This window comes from Rhinatrema bivittatum, chromosome 1, assembly GCF_901001135.1.
Source record: "Rhinatrema bivittatum chromosome 1, aRhiBiv1.1, whole genome shotgun sequence".
In the NCBI taxonomy this organism is placed as follows: domain Eukaryota; kingdom Metazoa; phylum Chordata; class Amphibia; order Gymnophiona; family Rhinatrematidae; genus Rhinatrema; species Rhinatrema bivittatum.
In genome coordinates, this window is record NC_042615.1 from 94,457,287 (window position 1) to 94,471,569 (window position 14,283).

The 14,283-nt window shown below is 38.5% G+C and overlaps 1 protein-coding gene and 1 long non-coding RNA gene across 3 annotated transcripts; one reads left to right on the plus strand and one right to left on the minus strand.

The window, feature by feature from the left end:
• Positions 1-438: 438 nt before the first annotated feature.
• HAND2 (heart and neural crest derivatives expressed 2) lies at positions 439-3,918 on the minus strand. 2 transcript variants are annotated; one of them, XM_029576201.1, is made up of 3 exons: positions 3,712-3,918; positions 2,675-3,381; positions 439-1,164 (listed from the first exon to the last, which is right to left on the minus strand). In XM_029576201.1, the coding sequence occupies exons 2-3, from the start codon at positions 3,197-3,199 to the stop codon at positions 1,066-1,068; spliced, it is 624 nt and encodes a 207-aa protein (XP_029432061.1). In that variant the 5' UTR covers positions 3,200-3,381; positions 3,712-3,918; the 3' UTR covers positions 439-1,065. The 2 variants fall into 2 exon arrangements, with proteins under 2 accessions (XP_029432061.1, XP_029431979.1); XM_029576119.1 differs by having other exon boundaries at positions 2,675-3,918.
• LOC115075671 lies at positions 1,515-4,929 on the plus strand. Its single transcript, XR_003852576.1, has 3 exons — positions 1,515-1,801; positions 2,083-2,198; positions 4,637-4,929. It is a non-coding gene; the product is annotated as an uncharacterized LOC115075671 (long non-coding RNA).
• Positions 4,930-14,283: the final 9,354 nt, after the last annotated feature.

The window sequence follows — 14,283 nt, forward strand, 5'->3', positions numbered from 1 at the left end:
TTGTCTGATAATACATATCCAGCTCCATATTTTATTCTAATCACATATCAGTGAGCTTTTCATACTAATACCATTATTTCATTTTGTACTCAAAGGAGGGCAATTCTGAATAGGTATGCGGACAAAAGAAAAAAAATCTGATTTTTTTGCTCTCTGTTCTATGGATAATAACAAGCGTTCTGAAAAAAAACTTCCTTCTGATTTATCCAGAGTTCATGCTGTGCCGATGGTGAAACGTGTGCATAACTATCGGTGCCATTTTATAGATCTGAAAACCTTAGAATATAAATGAACCAATTGTTTTCATGAACTATCACTTTTTTTTGTAATAATAAATACCATAGATTGGTTTTCCGCTGAAATCTTACAAAAAAATAAGGCCCAATAGTGTTATTTTAGAAATCTGATCTATAAAATCAAAACAAAAATACTAAAAAAAACAAACCAAAACCCACAGTGGTTTATTTAACACTTATAACGTTTACACCTTCAAATATTAATTAAACTCCACATTGCTGAGCGGAAGTGCACATAAGACAAATAACTGTAGAAAACACTTTCAAATACTGAAGGATCACAAAAAAACAAACCAAAAAAACAATAAACCGACAACACTAAAATGCCAATTCCAACTGAAACATTGGTGCAACTGTTTCTCATGAAATATAACTCTTGTTTAATTCCATGAATATTCATATCCAAAATGAGGACTTTTAACGATACACTCACATACATATACTAATGCCAAGGAGTCTTTTTTTTTTATCCCCCTCCTGCAGTTACTGGTTGTGTTGCAGTGTTTTCTATACAAACAAAGAAATAACATTCACAAAATTACCAGACGACAGAACTCCTTACCAACCTGGAGTTTCCTCTTCATATGAAAACACGGAATGCTTTATCCACATGTTTTGTTTTGGGTTTTTTTTTTTTGGAGGGGGAAGGGGAAGCGTGTAGGGGAGAAATTGCACATAAATAAACTGGATGATTCCACATACAAAACGTTTGCAGGGCAGATATGTAAAATCAGTTTCGCAGGTTTCCTTGGCTGCCGAGTCCTGCCTCTCACTGTTTGAGCTCCAAAGCCCAGACGTGCTGTGGCCATCCAGTCCTTCCTTTGGCTTTCTTATCGTTGCTACTAACTGTGCTTTTCAAGAGTTCATTCTGGGAGGCAATGGTAGAAACAAGCAGAAAACAAAAAAGAAAAATAAACAAATAAAAAGACATGTTAAAGTCGCAGTACTTCTACTTTCCACAAAAACACCACAAGCCAACGAAGAAGACTAGCCACTAAACATGGAAGATCAGCACTAGGCCGCAGATCTGCTCAGCAAAATATCAACGAAAAACATTACACGACAGAAAAAAAAAAAATAATGCTCAGGGAAAATGAGGAAAATGCTTCATTTTCTCAAGCTCCACGCCACCGTTTGCGATCGCCTACATTCATTATATCCGCCGTGCTGCCCTATGGGATCTTTTTTTTTTTTTTTTTTCATTTTAAACTCACAACCCTGTTATTATCTGAAATCTCAACTTCCGCTGGTGTAATGTGTCTTCTTTTCTGGACCGGACACTTTGTTAGAAGCATCCTCGCCTTCTGATGGCATTTCGCACTGTTCCCTTTTCTCTAGTCAGAGTCTAAGGTTAAAATCACGCACATTGCGAGATTCTCTTTGCCAGGAAAATGTAATAGCAAAGCCAAAATTGCTTGGGGCATTTATAACTTCCAAGAATTCATATCAGCACATCCTGCAGTACCAGGAAAACAGAAGTATCCTGGTGTAACCAGGCCGAAAAGGTAAACCCCGCGTCAGAATAATTTGAAACCTCTTACATCTTTTGTGTATATCTAGGTGTGCGGCTGTGGTTTTGGTTCATTTTGATATCTTCAATAAGGTTGTATGGACGCCTGTTAGTGTAGCTATATATTTAGTCCAATAAAAGAAGTATCACCAATAATTTTTGGACCTCTAGTTCTGTGTTTATCCAGGCAAATATATTACGAGGAAACATGCGTTTTGCAATGAATTTGCCTATATGTATACATAATTTAACTGATTGTAAATGGTTCTAAAATAGCTTACAATTTAGGTGGATTTGTTTCAAGAGACTTCTGTTTTCTTCACGGTGCACGGCATGTGGAAATGAATTCCTGAACGTTAGAAAAGTCCACCCATCTGCCTGTCTTTGCAAAGGTAATATATATATTTTTTTTAAATATGTTGTCCTCCGCAATATATAAGTTCTGAGAAGGAGTAAATGATAGGATCCCCCCCTCCCACCCCCACACAGTTTTCGAAGAAAAAAATAATCATAGATCTCCTTTGATTAATGGCTCACATTTTCAAAGAAGAACCATAATTGCTCCGAGCCAAATCACCAAGCTTAAAAACCGATAGGGCCAGGCTTTGGAGGGAGCGAAAGCAGATTCTGCAGTCGGGTTGGGTTCAGGAAAAGAACAAAATTACAACCCTAGGCCGTTTATAACTAAAAAAAAAAAAAAATCATGCAAAAGCGGCTCTTTCTCTGTTAACATTTATCTTGGGGCCATCTCTGCCACAGCAAAGTGCAGTTGCAAACAGAGGGGCCAAGGAAGCGAGAGACAGAGAAAGAAAGAGAGAGAGAGAGAGAGAGAGAGAGAGAGGAGCTCGGGGCTTGCGCCTGCACTGACCAGCTCCTTCTTCCTCTTCTCCTCCTTCACGTCCGTCTTCTTGATCTCCGCCTTGAAGGCCTCCGCCTCGCCCTGCTGCTCGTCCTTGGCCAGCAGGTCCATGAGGTAGGCGATGTAGCTGGTGGCCAGGCGCAGGGTCTTGATCTTGGAGAGCTTGGTGTCGGCGGGCACGTTGGGGATGCACTCGCGCAGCTCGGCGAAGGCGCTGTTGATGCTCTGCGTCCGGCGCCGCTCCTTGCGGTTGGCCGTGCCCCGCCGCTTCACCGGCCGCCCCAGCAGCCCGCCGGCCCCCCCGCCGGCCCCGTAGTGGGCGTGGTCCAGGCCGCCGGCGCCGTTCGTGTACTCGGGGCTGTAGGGCGCCGCCAGGCTGTAGTCCGGCGGCGACAGCTCCGGGGGCCCGAGGAGCCAGCCGTGGAAGTAGGGGCTGTCCTCATGGCAGCGGCTGGCGGCGGCGGCGGCGGCGGCGAAGGGGTAGCCGTCGTGGTGCACCACCGGGTGGTGAGGGAAGCCCCCGACCAGACTCATGGCCCGGGGAAGGAGTGGGCCCGCGCTCCCTGGCCCCCGCCTCTCCTCTTCTTCTCTGCCTCGGTCTTTCTTGCTCTTTTTTTTTTGTCGTCGTCGTCGTTCTCTTATGATTGCTGCAGTTTCTTCAGCCTCCCGCTCTCCATAGGATTGGCTATGCTTCTCCCCCGGGAGATCTCCTGTCTCTTAATGCAAATTAAAAAAAAGAAAAAACAAGAAAAGAAAAGAAAAAAAAAAAGTTCAGCTCAATAACAGGATCCGTAGTTCAGGTTCTGGGAATGCAAGTGACACATGAAAAGCAGCTGAAGTAGCTCTGAAAGTCCCGCACCAACTCTCCTCTTTATTTATTTATTATTTTTTTGCTCTTCAAGTTGTTCAGTTTTCTCCCATACTGATCCTTTTTTTTTCCTTTTCTTTAAAATGTAACATGAAGATCACAGTTCGCTTTTTGAAACGTCAGGAGAGCTTTTTTTTTTACTCTCTCTCTCTCTCTCTCCTCCCAATGTGCTACTTACAAGTCGATTCGTCCATAGCGCCCTTTCGGCTCTGCTTGGCCGCCTTGCGCTCTCACTGAGGGCCGCCTTCCATGCTCCCCCCTGCCATGAAGCGTCCGCGGCGGCGGCGGCGGCTGCAGGGCGCTGCGCTCTGCTCTTGCCTGCGCGGCGCGGCCTCCCCTCCGGCAGGATTTCCAAGGCGCATCTCCATGTACAGCTACATCTTTAGGGCAGCCCTGGGTTAATATATGTCGTCAGAGGCCGTGCCGGCCAATCGCCGCGCGCCAGGGGCCGGCACTTCTGCAGCCTGCAATCAAACTTTTTTTTTTTTTTCCCCCTGATCTTCACATTGCTAATTGTTGGACTCCTCATGAAGGATTGGCTAACCCTTCATAACCATAATATAATTAAAACAAGAAAAAAAAAAAAAGGATTTTTTTTTTTAAATCAGAGAGGTTAATAGAAGTGTTTAGCAGATGCATTAATATAGCAATTTTTTTTTTAAGCACTGCAATACTGGTCTTTAATACTGGATCATCTTAAACCAGGTAGAGTATGCTTCGAAAGGGATCTGATGGCAAAATAAAAAGGGAAAAAAAAAAAAAAAAGCGATCAATTGTGTTCATACTTTGAAAAACAGGTTGTATATATAATCCGTGCAGGAGAAATACATTTTCCTGATTTAGGCCTTTGTTCGGCAATAACAGTATTGAACCTATACAGAGACATCTGAATATAGCTACATACCAGGAATACATTTGTGCTAATTTTATTGCTAATATGCATCCGGAAGCCTTTAGAAAAATGTTAACGTTTGATGGAGGAGGCATATAAACTTTCGCTGTTGATCAAGATAAATTGATTTCAAGAAAAAGGTAAAATATTTAGATCTGACTGACATTTACATTTTCAAATGTGTTTATGCTGTTTTTTTTTTTTTGTACAGGGAAATATTTTTATGGGAGCTGAAGAATGAGCTGACGCACGTTCTTAAACTGCAAAACACAATATGTTACATCATCTGAACTTGGGACATGACTAAATTAGATACTGAAAAAGTGTAGACAAATGCTACTCTAGTGAGCGCTTATATTTTACTTTGTTTGTAATTAAATTATACACATGTACTTACATTGCCTCTTAGCCAGTCACCTTGAGGTGTGTTAGTCTGCATATAGTAATTAACAAAATGTTAATTGTTATTTAACATATAACCAGAATAAAAGCCAATTAATATGTGGCATTTTGAGTTAATTAACCTAAAATATGAAGGCAAAGGATAAACAGATCTTGAGCTGTTATTTACTTCTGAAACTTCGTGGGACAAGGCCAAAATTGCTGAAGATCAATACATTTATTTATGAAATATCTACTCACAAATGTCTTGAGTTTGTGTAGGCTGGTTTGCAAGAGAGATATGTGAATGCAATAATATAATTGTTTTAGTATAGACAACGGTGTCAACAAGCTTAGGCTCCTCTAGGCAATAAATTAAAAATACTGTAGAGTGGTACACCGAGAAAATGGAAAAAAAGGACAGGTTCGGCTCCTCTAAATAAGTAGAAAGGAACCTATGTCCGGCTGCAAACCATTACGGAGAAAGCAGTGTTGTAGCTTGGGGTAATGACCAGAGGACCTGTGTTTAGAAAGATTATTCCCCGCCCCCCACCTACCCTATTAACTCAGAATGATAATTAGTTGATGAAGCTAAAAACTCAAAATCGGATAGTATGGTAGGAAAACTGTTATTGTACTTTCTTAGGATTACTTTGTAAGAATAATAGTTGCAATATTGATGTGTGTGAGATACTAAACATAATGCTTTGTTCTGTTATACTTCTTCATCTTTTGCTTTATTTCTTGATAGTACATTCAAATCCAACACTGAAAACAAAGAGCATTCAATTGAGTGTAATTTTACTTAAAATTAGCATCGCAGAAGCAATACTCTGAAAATAGCATGACATATATATATGTTTGCATACTTGAGGTATAACATCTATAGCTATAAATCCATTAAGTATGCATCTTGAAATATTTCAAATATATCTGTTTATAGATTGAAAAACACATTCATACCAGAAACATGTTTATAATGCATAAATGCAAAGAAATGTATAGGAAATATGTGGCTAATTGACATTTCCAGATTTAAAGCAAAAGATTGCTAATGCAACACTGAAGTCTGTATTTTCTATATTTAAATGAATGTAATATTCTTAACTAGTTCGTGCATAAAATCGTAATAATGTAACTATAAGAGCTGCGTTGTCTGGAGATTTATAAACTCGGACACTTTCTCAATATAGAAAGCTAAGTTGACAATGGAAAAGCTGAGTTGTTTTTCTAAGTACTTTGTGAATCATACATGTTTAGGACATTTTGCTGTAGGGAAGGTGCACGGGTTATAGGGATGTCTGGTCTGGGTTATATTTTTTATCCAGAATGTTTAGTTATTCAAATTCCATTTTAATTTCCTTCATAAGCAAATCCTTATATTCTTTACAAAGCATGGTTATATCCAATATGCAGTTGATGACTATAGTGGTAAACTGCTTCCTTGTTTAGATAATATCTCAAGTGACGAGAGAAACGGAAAAAATGAGGCATATAAAATGTAGCTGGGGTAATAAAGGATACTAGAGATACCGATCTGAACATCGACTCGCTAAGTCAATGCCGTTATGCTTTCATGTGTTTTCAGAGCAATAAATGCATCATTATGTTAAGATTTAAGCGTCTATGAGGATTTAAATAAAACATCAAGCAAAACAATGTTAACGCTGTAGAATTTCTGCTTTAGGACGAAATCTCTGTTTTTGATTTTGTATTACAAAACCAGCAAAATTAAAATTCCTGCCATAGTGTATTTTCTCTTTCAGACTGACTGCATGTATATTTAAAATGATCGAATCAGTGCTTATAAGGAGATAGAAAAGTGGAAGTAGAAATGTTTTCATATGCTTACTCTTTATACAGTATATAATTTCACCACTAAATCAGCATCTACATATCTTACCTCATATATAGATCTTACATATGTGACTTAAAACACACACACACACACACACACACACACACACACTCTCTCTCTCTCTCTCTCTCTCGCCCTCTCTCTCCAGTTCTAGCTTACTCTCCCTTCTGTAAAGAGCTGCCTCCTATTTGTCCAGTTGGCAAGCTGAAACGGAAGATTTTCTATCTATCTATCTATCTATCTATCTATCTATCTATCTATCTATCTATCTATCTATCTATCTATCTAGCCTTCTTGTACAGATATTTATGTGGGTCTTTCTTTCTATTGACATACACACACACACACACACACACACACACACACACACACACAGCTACACCAAAAGTTTCCTTAATTTTAACATTGAAGCTAAGGGGGGCGCAGTTCAGCAGAAAACGTTTGCAGTACTTTCCAGGGTAGATGAGCTCATATTGATTCATTAACATCTCTTTTGAAGCTGCTTCATTTCTAGACAACCCCCCCCCCCCCCCCCAAAAGCAAGTGCTCCATATTCAAGTTTTTGTTTATTTAGACAATTATCTGCATTTCATTCAGCCAGAAATTCTGTTTTTTTTGATCCATTCAACTCATCTACAGAAAAGGCATCCTAAAATATGTTCCAGTTTACTTGTCTTTGTTTTTGGCAGACACAAATGGCTTATGATAAATAACTGCAAAAATTCTATACATCAGTTTCTTTGTCAGTGTTTTATTTTTATAAGCGGCCTCTTTAGAATTTGTAAATAATAATCTTTCTCTGAAGATTCAGATTTTCACATTTTAGGCCAGACGTGCTACAGGGTTTTTCCCATCGTGTTCCTATGGGAATATGGTTTGTATATTTGGTCTTCAGTTAGAAATACAATAGCCTTTATTTCTATTTTGTATATCAAAATTGACAGAACAACAGGCAAAAATAGGCTCCAGCAAACATATTAAGACAAAGGAATAATTATCACTTAATGGGTTTGGTTATTTTTTTTAGGATATTACATCATTATCATCATCTGAATCATAAAACTACTACTAGATATAATTAGAAATATTATTATGAGATTTTAAAATCGTTTTCAAACTGAAGGTAAGCTACTATAAAAACAAGAATCAATCACTAGCTATCAGTTTGGTTCAGAGATGCAAAATAATTCAAAGAATGATTCAAAAGAATCCTTCATCGATTCCAGTAGACAAAATAACTTTTAGAAAACCGAAAATGCCAATATAGCGGAATATCAGTTTAGCTTTATCACTTTCCTTTTTGAGATTTTATGTTTTGAATATTTACCTGCATTGTTTCTAAGTTAGAAATCTTTTTCATTATTCCTAAAAATGATCAGTTCCATATTTTCATTTATCCGTTCAGTATCAAATAACTAATTCGTTGTGAACTTTAAAGTTTCATGCTAACTTTTATCGAAAATCTAGTAGACTCGATATGCATAAAACTGAATCTAACCAATAATAGATAACATCTTCGCTACTAAACAGAAAAATCAATAGCATTTAGTCCTGTGAATTAGTAGCTGAAGAACCATAATCACGGGATATTTGCAAATAGTGGTTACAGCTTTTAACATTCCGAATGCAACATTATTATTATTATTATTATTTTTTTTTTAATAAGGAATACTTTTATAAAGAGCAAGATTGTTTGAAAATGCAATTTGTTTCTTTGCTGCTTGTTCGCTGCCCTGTTGAGGAAAGAACCGAGGCCATGGTTGGGCAGAGAAGACAGGGCCAAGGCGACCCTTAAAATTCCCGGACACGTGAGAGATACGCAAGTGTAGACACAAATCTCGGGGTTGAAACTGGAGACTGGCTTTATATCATGGGAGGGATGGGATCTAAAATCTATTTTATTGTGAAGCCTTTGGTTCTTGTAGCAGCCTTGGCGATGGTTTGCCTCTTCTTTTTCTTAGCCCCTCCGAGTTCCTTTGTCTCGGTGCTCTCCAGGTGTCATGTCCTGAAGAATTCTCTTGGGTGCTTGCTTAGACGGTGATGACGTCATTAGACCAGTGTTTGACAAATCGAGCTTATTACTGTATTCAGGAATGACGTGATATCGCGGATCCTTGGCACAGAACCTATACTGACACCATCAGTCAGTGCATTAATTAATCTTCACTGAAACAAGAATTCATTTTAGGGATACTGATGAAATTTCGGGTAAGAACAATTTTAGAATTACTGTCATAAATCCTATTTTTTTTAATTACATAACAATATTCTGCCACTTTGGCAAAAGCGGTTTGAAAATATGAGCCTATAGATACAGTAGGTGATACATAATGTTCTAGGTTAAGTTGATTCATCATTGAAAGTTTCATTATAGAAACATTAAGCCCATGCCTACATTTATAAGAAGCGTTGCAACATATAATGAAGAACGGGATACGTACATTTTACTTTCGCATAGTCTAGGCAAATAATTGAAAGGCATCTGTAGACGTTTCTCTAATTTGGGAAATAGCTTCATATGATTTTAAACAGAAAAAAAATATATATATCAGCGCTATAGCTAAGTCCAGAAATTCAAACTGCAGAAAATAATGCAATTCACAGGAGATGTATCCACTTTTCTTTACATTCTGTTATCTGACTTGTTTGTGAAATATTTGCATGGATATGCAGTTTTATTTTCTCTGGTATTAACTTTATTCGTGTCTGGAAAAGGAGCTCACAGAGTCATGTTTCATCCATCAATAATAGGAACTTGAAAGAAACTCCGTTTAATGTTAAGAGCGAGGTAAAGGCGCCGAGATGCCATTGAAGTGTTTGGTGGGGTTTGCACATCACAATGCAACCCAATTTGACTAAACGATGCTCGCTAGACTTTTGCCAGTTGACTATAATTTATCTGTAAATTATACAGCACAGACGGGTTTGCAGAGCTTACTGACCAACTCGATGCTATTTTACGTTGTTAATGCTCTAAAAATCCCATAACGTAGTTAATACTACTGAACAACTTGCTCCAAAATGCAACAAACACGATCTTAAGCTGCACAGAACTATCCCTATATGTGTCTAAACGTAATTGATCTGGCTGAGTGAGGTCTTTTTTTCCTAATTTGGATATACCGAGTCTCCAGTTAATGACACATAATCAGTCTCTAGGTCATTTGGTCATTCTCTTATTACAAACCCCTCCTGCACTCTCTGATCTCCTTTCAAACTGAATTTCACACAAATAAATAAAACAAGACAGGGACAAGTTCTTCCACAAGAGAGAACAATATTGGGAATATCTCAATAATAAAGAACTCAAAACATTAAAATCCTAAATAAGGGTGCCTTATTAAAAAGAATGCACAGTGTAGCAAACAAAGAAGGCGCTAGTTCCCTATCCTGGTATAAAATTGAAATACAAATTACTGCAAAAAATTTGTAATGTAAACTCTGAATATTTGCTGAGAATGAGCACTTAGCAATTTATTTTGTCATTACAAATTATAAGGCTTGATTTCTTTTGTTTTATTTGGCAGTGCAATCAAGTTTTTATTTATTTATCTATTTATTTGCGAGAATAGCATATGAACACAGTGAGATAACAAAATTTAATGTAGCAAACACCCATATAGCAATTTTCCAGGCATGACCAAAATAAGTGGATCCGAATACACAAAATGAATTAAGTAATTTTAAGGTTCGTCTTTGGTAAACAAGGAAAGGAATATTCCATGTATAAAGCAAACCTTTGCAAAAGAAAATAGAGCTATTTAGGAACTCTCTCCAACTTCCTCAAATATTTTCATTGGATTCTTAAATGAGATTCATTTACTATTTGTGTGTTAAGCAACATTTCACCCCCCCAAAAAAGCTCAACAACAAATACAGCAACAACAAAAACCCTCTAGCAGAGGTACAGTAGGAATCTCACTTTATAATCCAGTAAATCAGTTTTACCAGTCTCTCTCTCTCTCTCTATCCATCTATCCGTCTATCCATCCATCTACCTATCTTCGTTCTGATGTAATTTCTAAGCACATAAAGCGTTTAAGCAAACACTATTAAAACGTCACGAGCCATATAAAACCATTTTTGCACATATTCTTTTGTCAACAGGTAACATATTGCATGACTTACATTTGTAACATATTTCAGCCCAATGGATAGTCCATCATTAAAATAATAAGGCGCTACCAAATGCTACTAAAGGCGGGTGCTTACGCTGGAATAGGATTCCGGCGTTCATCCTAGCGCGGCTGTGAGAACAACCGAAGGCCAACACAACAACAGAGAAAGTTGTATAGGGTATCAGAAAAAAAAACACAACCTGTAGGGAATTATAAGGTGATAACATTTAGTAAATGTATAGTAAAGCGGATACTTGATGAAGGTCTGTGAATCATTTGTAAACTTTATTCAATAACTATATAGTCAAACCTTTATGTTTGTGTTGTGTGGTTGGGCTTTAAGCTCTGGGGACAATGCATGCAGTCCTGGCCTTCTTTCTAACTGTGCTACCGCTCCTAAAACTCCAGAGAAAAGCAAAATGATACCCGGGTGTGTTGATTAGGGGTTGGGAGGTAAACTGGAGATCGTAGGTTGTCCCTTTTGCGCTCTTAGTTGAAAGTGAAAAAAAAAATAAACCGCACAAGATTTATAATTTGTTTTGACTCATAACTCATCGCTGTTTAGTAGCTGAACAAGCCAGGGGAATGGGGAGGTACATCTCTATCATGTGCAGGTCACGTCGCCAAAGGCGCTGCTTACACAACTCCATCTTGCCAAAAACTGGCTTTTCTTACTCGTGGCAGTCAGGCTTAGAAGGGAAGAGGGAGACGAGCAACTCAAATCTGTGGGGTAAGGAGATGCAGTTTTACAGCGGTGCTGCCAATGGAAAGCGAAGGAACTTTGCTTCAAAAATGATCTCAAATATTTACATTCCAAAGATTCTTCAAGAAAGGGGCAAATGATATAAATGTAAATCTATCTATCTATCTATCTATCTATCTATCTATCTATCTATCTATCAATCAATCAATCATCTATCTAAATGAAATGAGTAACAACGGAAAAATTGTCTTGCTTTTCCATATTAACGTTGGTTGCAGGAACTGTAACTTATAGGATTTCATATTATGTTGAAATATTGGAAGTTCATTTATAAATCATTAGCGCTGGAGTCTTAGCATCAGTCTTAGAGATGCTAAGCTTTTTTTTTTTTTTTTTTTTTTATAGCAATATAGCAGCCAGTAACAACCAGAATGAACGCTGAAATTAGCCTAGGGTTTAACAGAGGTCTCAGATTGCCTTTCAACTGAAGTGGACAGTCCTGCGTCTTATTGATAATATTTACATCCAGTTTAATATTAAAATCAAGGCAGTCCATCAGCAGGAGTTATAAAAAAAATATATATTAAATGACGTACCATGAGCGCAGAAGTGTTCCCATGACCATTTATCAAAGGAAATGGGGTTTTAAAGGGGCTGAAGATTACTTGCAGTATAGTGCCTCCCAAAATCAAGCACGCACTGGTCTGCAGTTTCTCTTTCTGAACCCCAAATCGTATTACAAACCACGTTTCAATGCAAGGGAGTTCATTTAAAAACTCCAGCCAAATAGTGCCAGGTGCAGTACTGAGCATCGCTGGCACTAAATTTAGCATTCAGCCTATTTACAAAGCAGCTGCAAATTACTCTTAAGCATAGCAATACAGTTCATGCACTGTCGAAAAAGAGCAGAGTCCACTCCAGTGCCCCTAGACTATCTAGCACCAGCATGATTCTCAGCCACCTACCCTAGAGATCGCTGGGAGCACAGCTTTTTCTTGTGGATCTCTAAGCTGTTCAATGTGGGCTACTTTGGTATAGTAACCCCAATTTTGGAAGAAAAAAAAGATTTTTGTTTTAAGTTGAGGAAAATTGTAAAAACAATAGGACCAGATTTGCCCGTTTTTCATGGTCCTCTCCTCGTATCATCATCAAGTGCGATCTTTGTGTTGTTCAACTTCCAAGATTGTAACTATATTTAAAATGGGATCACTTCAGCCAGCTCTGTTTTCTGCTATTTCTTCTGCCTTCTATCAGGTCCTCCAGTATTAGGATAATTTGCAACCAGTCTCTGAGTAGGTGACCAGCGAATTGCATCTTCGTTTTGGCTAATGGTCTTGTGTCTTCTACCAGGGTTATTCCACCTTCCTTCATCTCATATACTCTCATCCTAGATCATGCATAGAAATAAAGGTTATCAAATTATATATATATATATATATATATATATATATATATATATATATACATATATGTATGATGATGCCTTTTTATTGAACTATTTTCCTTGATTAGCTTTCTATTTTCCTTGATTAGCTTTCTAGAGCTAATACTCTCTTCTTCAGCTAGTGTTTATTACTATCCCTTCTGGGATGCTTGCATGCAGCAGCTAATTTGTTTAGCTTTAAGTTCCTTCTAAGTTCCTTACCGAGTCAAAAACCTTTGTTTTAATTTGTAATTCTTCTTTCACTTCTGTTAGATATTTTGCATCTTCTGTGATCCAGCTAGATATTTGTATTCTTTAACTTTTTTTTCAGTTTAACCTAAGAACATGCCATGCTGGGTCAGACCAAGGGTCCATCAAGCCCAGCATCCTGTTTCCAACAGAGGGCAAACCAGGCCACAAAAACCTGGCAATTAGCCAAACTTCTCCTCCAAGAACTTATCCAAACCTTTTTTGAACCCAGCTACATTAACTGCCCTAACCACATCCTCTGGCAACAAATTCCAGAGCTCTACAGTGCGTTGAGTGAAAAAGAATTTTCTCCAATTAGTCTTAAATGTGCTACTTGCTAACTTCATGGAATGCCCCCTAGTCCTTCTTATTCAAAAGTGTAAATAACCGAGTCACATCTACTCGTTCAAGACCTCTCATGATCTTAAAGACCTCTATCATATCCCCCCTCAGCCTTCTCTTCTCCAAGCTGAACAGCCCTAACCTCTTCAGCCTTTCCTCATAGGGGAGCTGTTCCATCCCCTTTATCATTTTGGTTGCCCTTCTCTGTATCTTCTCCATCGCAACTATATCTTTTTGAGATGCGGCGACCAGAATTGTGCCTGACAGTTTCCTCTTGTTCTTTTGTAGTTCCAGGTCTGATTTAGGCATAGGCAACATAGGCAACTGTATTTCGTGTCAACTCTTTATAGGCATTGGAGTGCTACCTCCTGCTTTGCTTCTCTCAGGGGCTGCCTCCCAGTCACTTCATAAGAACATACAATACACCATACTGGGTCAGACCAAGGATTCATCAAGCCCAGAATCCTGTTTCCAACTGTGGCCAATCCAGGATAAAAGTACCTGGCAAATGTTATGTTTTAACTTGGTGTGGGTCTTTGGGTCATAGAGAGAGCTGACTCCACCCGCAGGGAGAAGCCCTGTGGGGACTCTCCACGACAGGTGGGGTCTCAGTAGTGATGGACACATAAGTCAGAGAATATTTATTATACAGCTAAGAGAAACCCGAGGAGCGGTTTGTTAACTCAGTCCTGGAATTAGAAGATCTGGGATGGATTCTCCGGTAGTGGTCCGCAGAGCGGGGTAACCCCGGGAATCCTTGCTTCTTGATAATCTTGTGCATGGT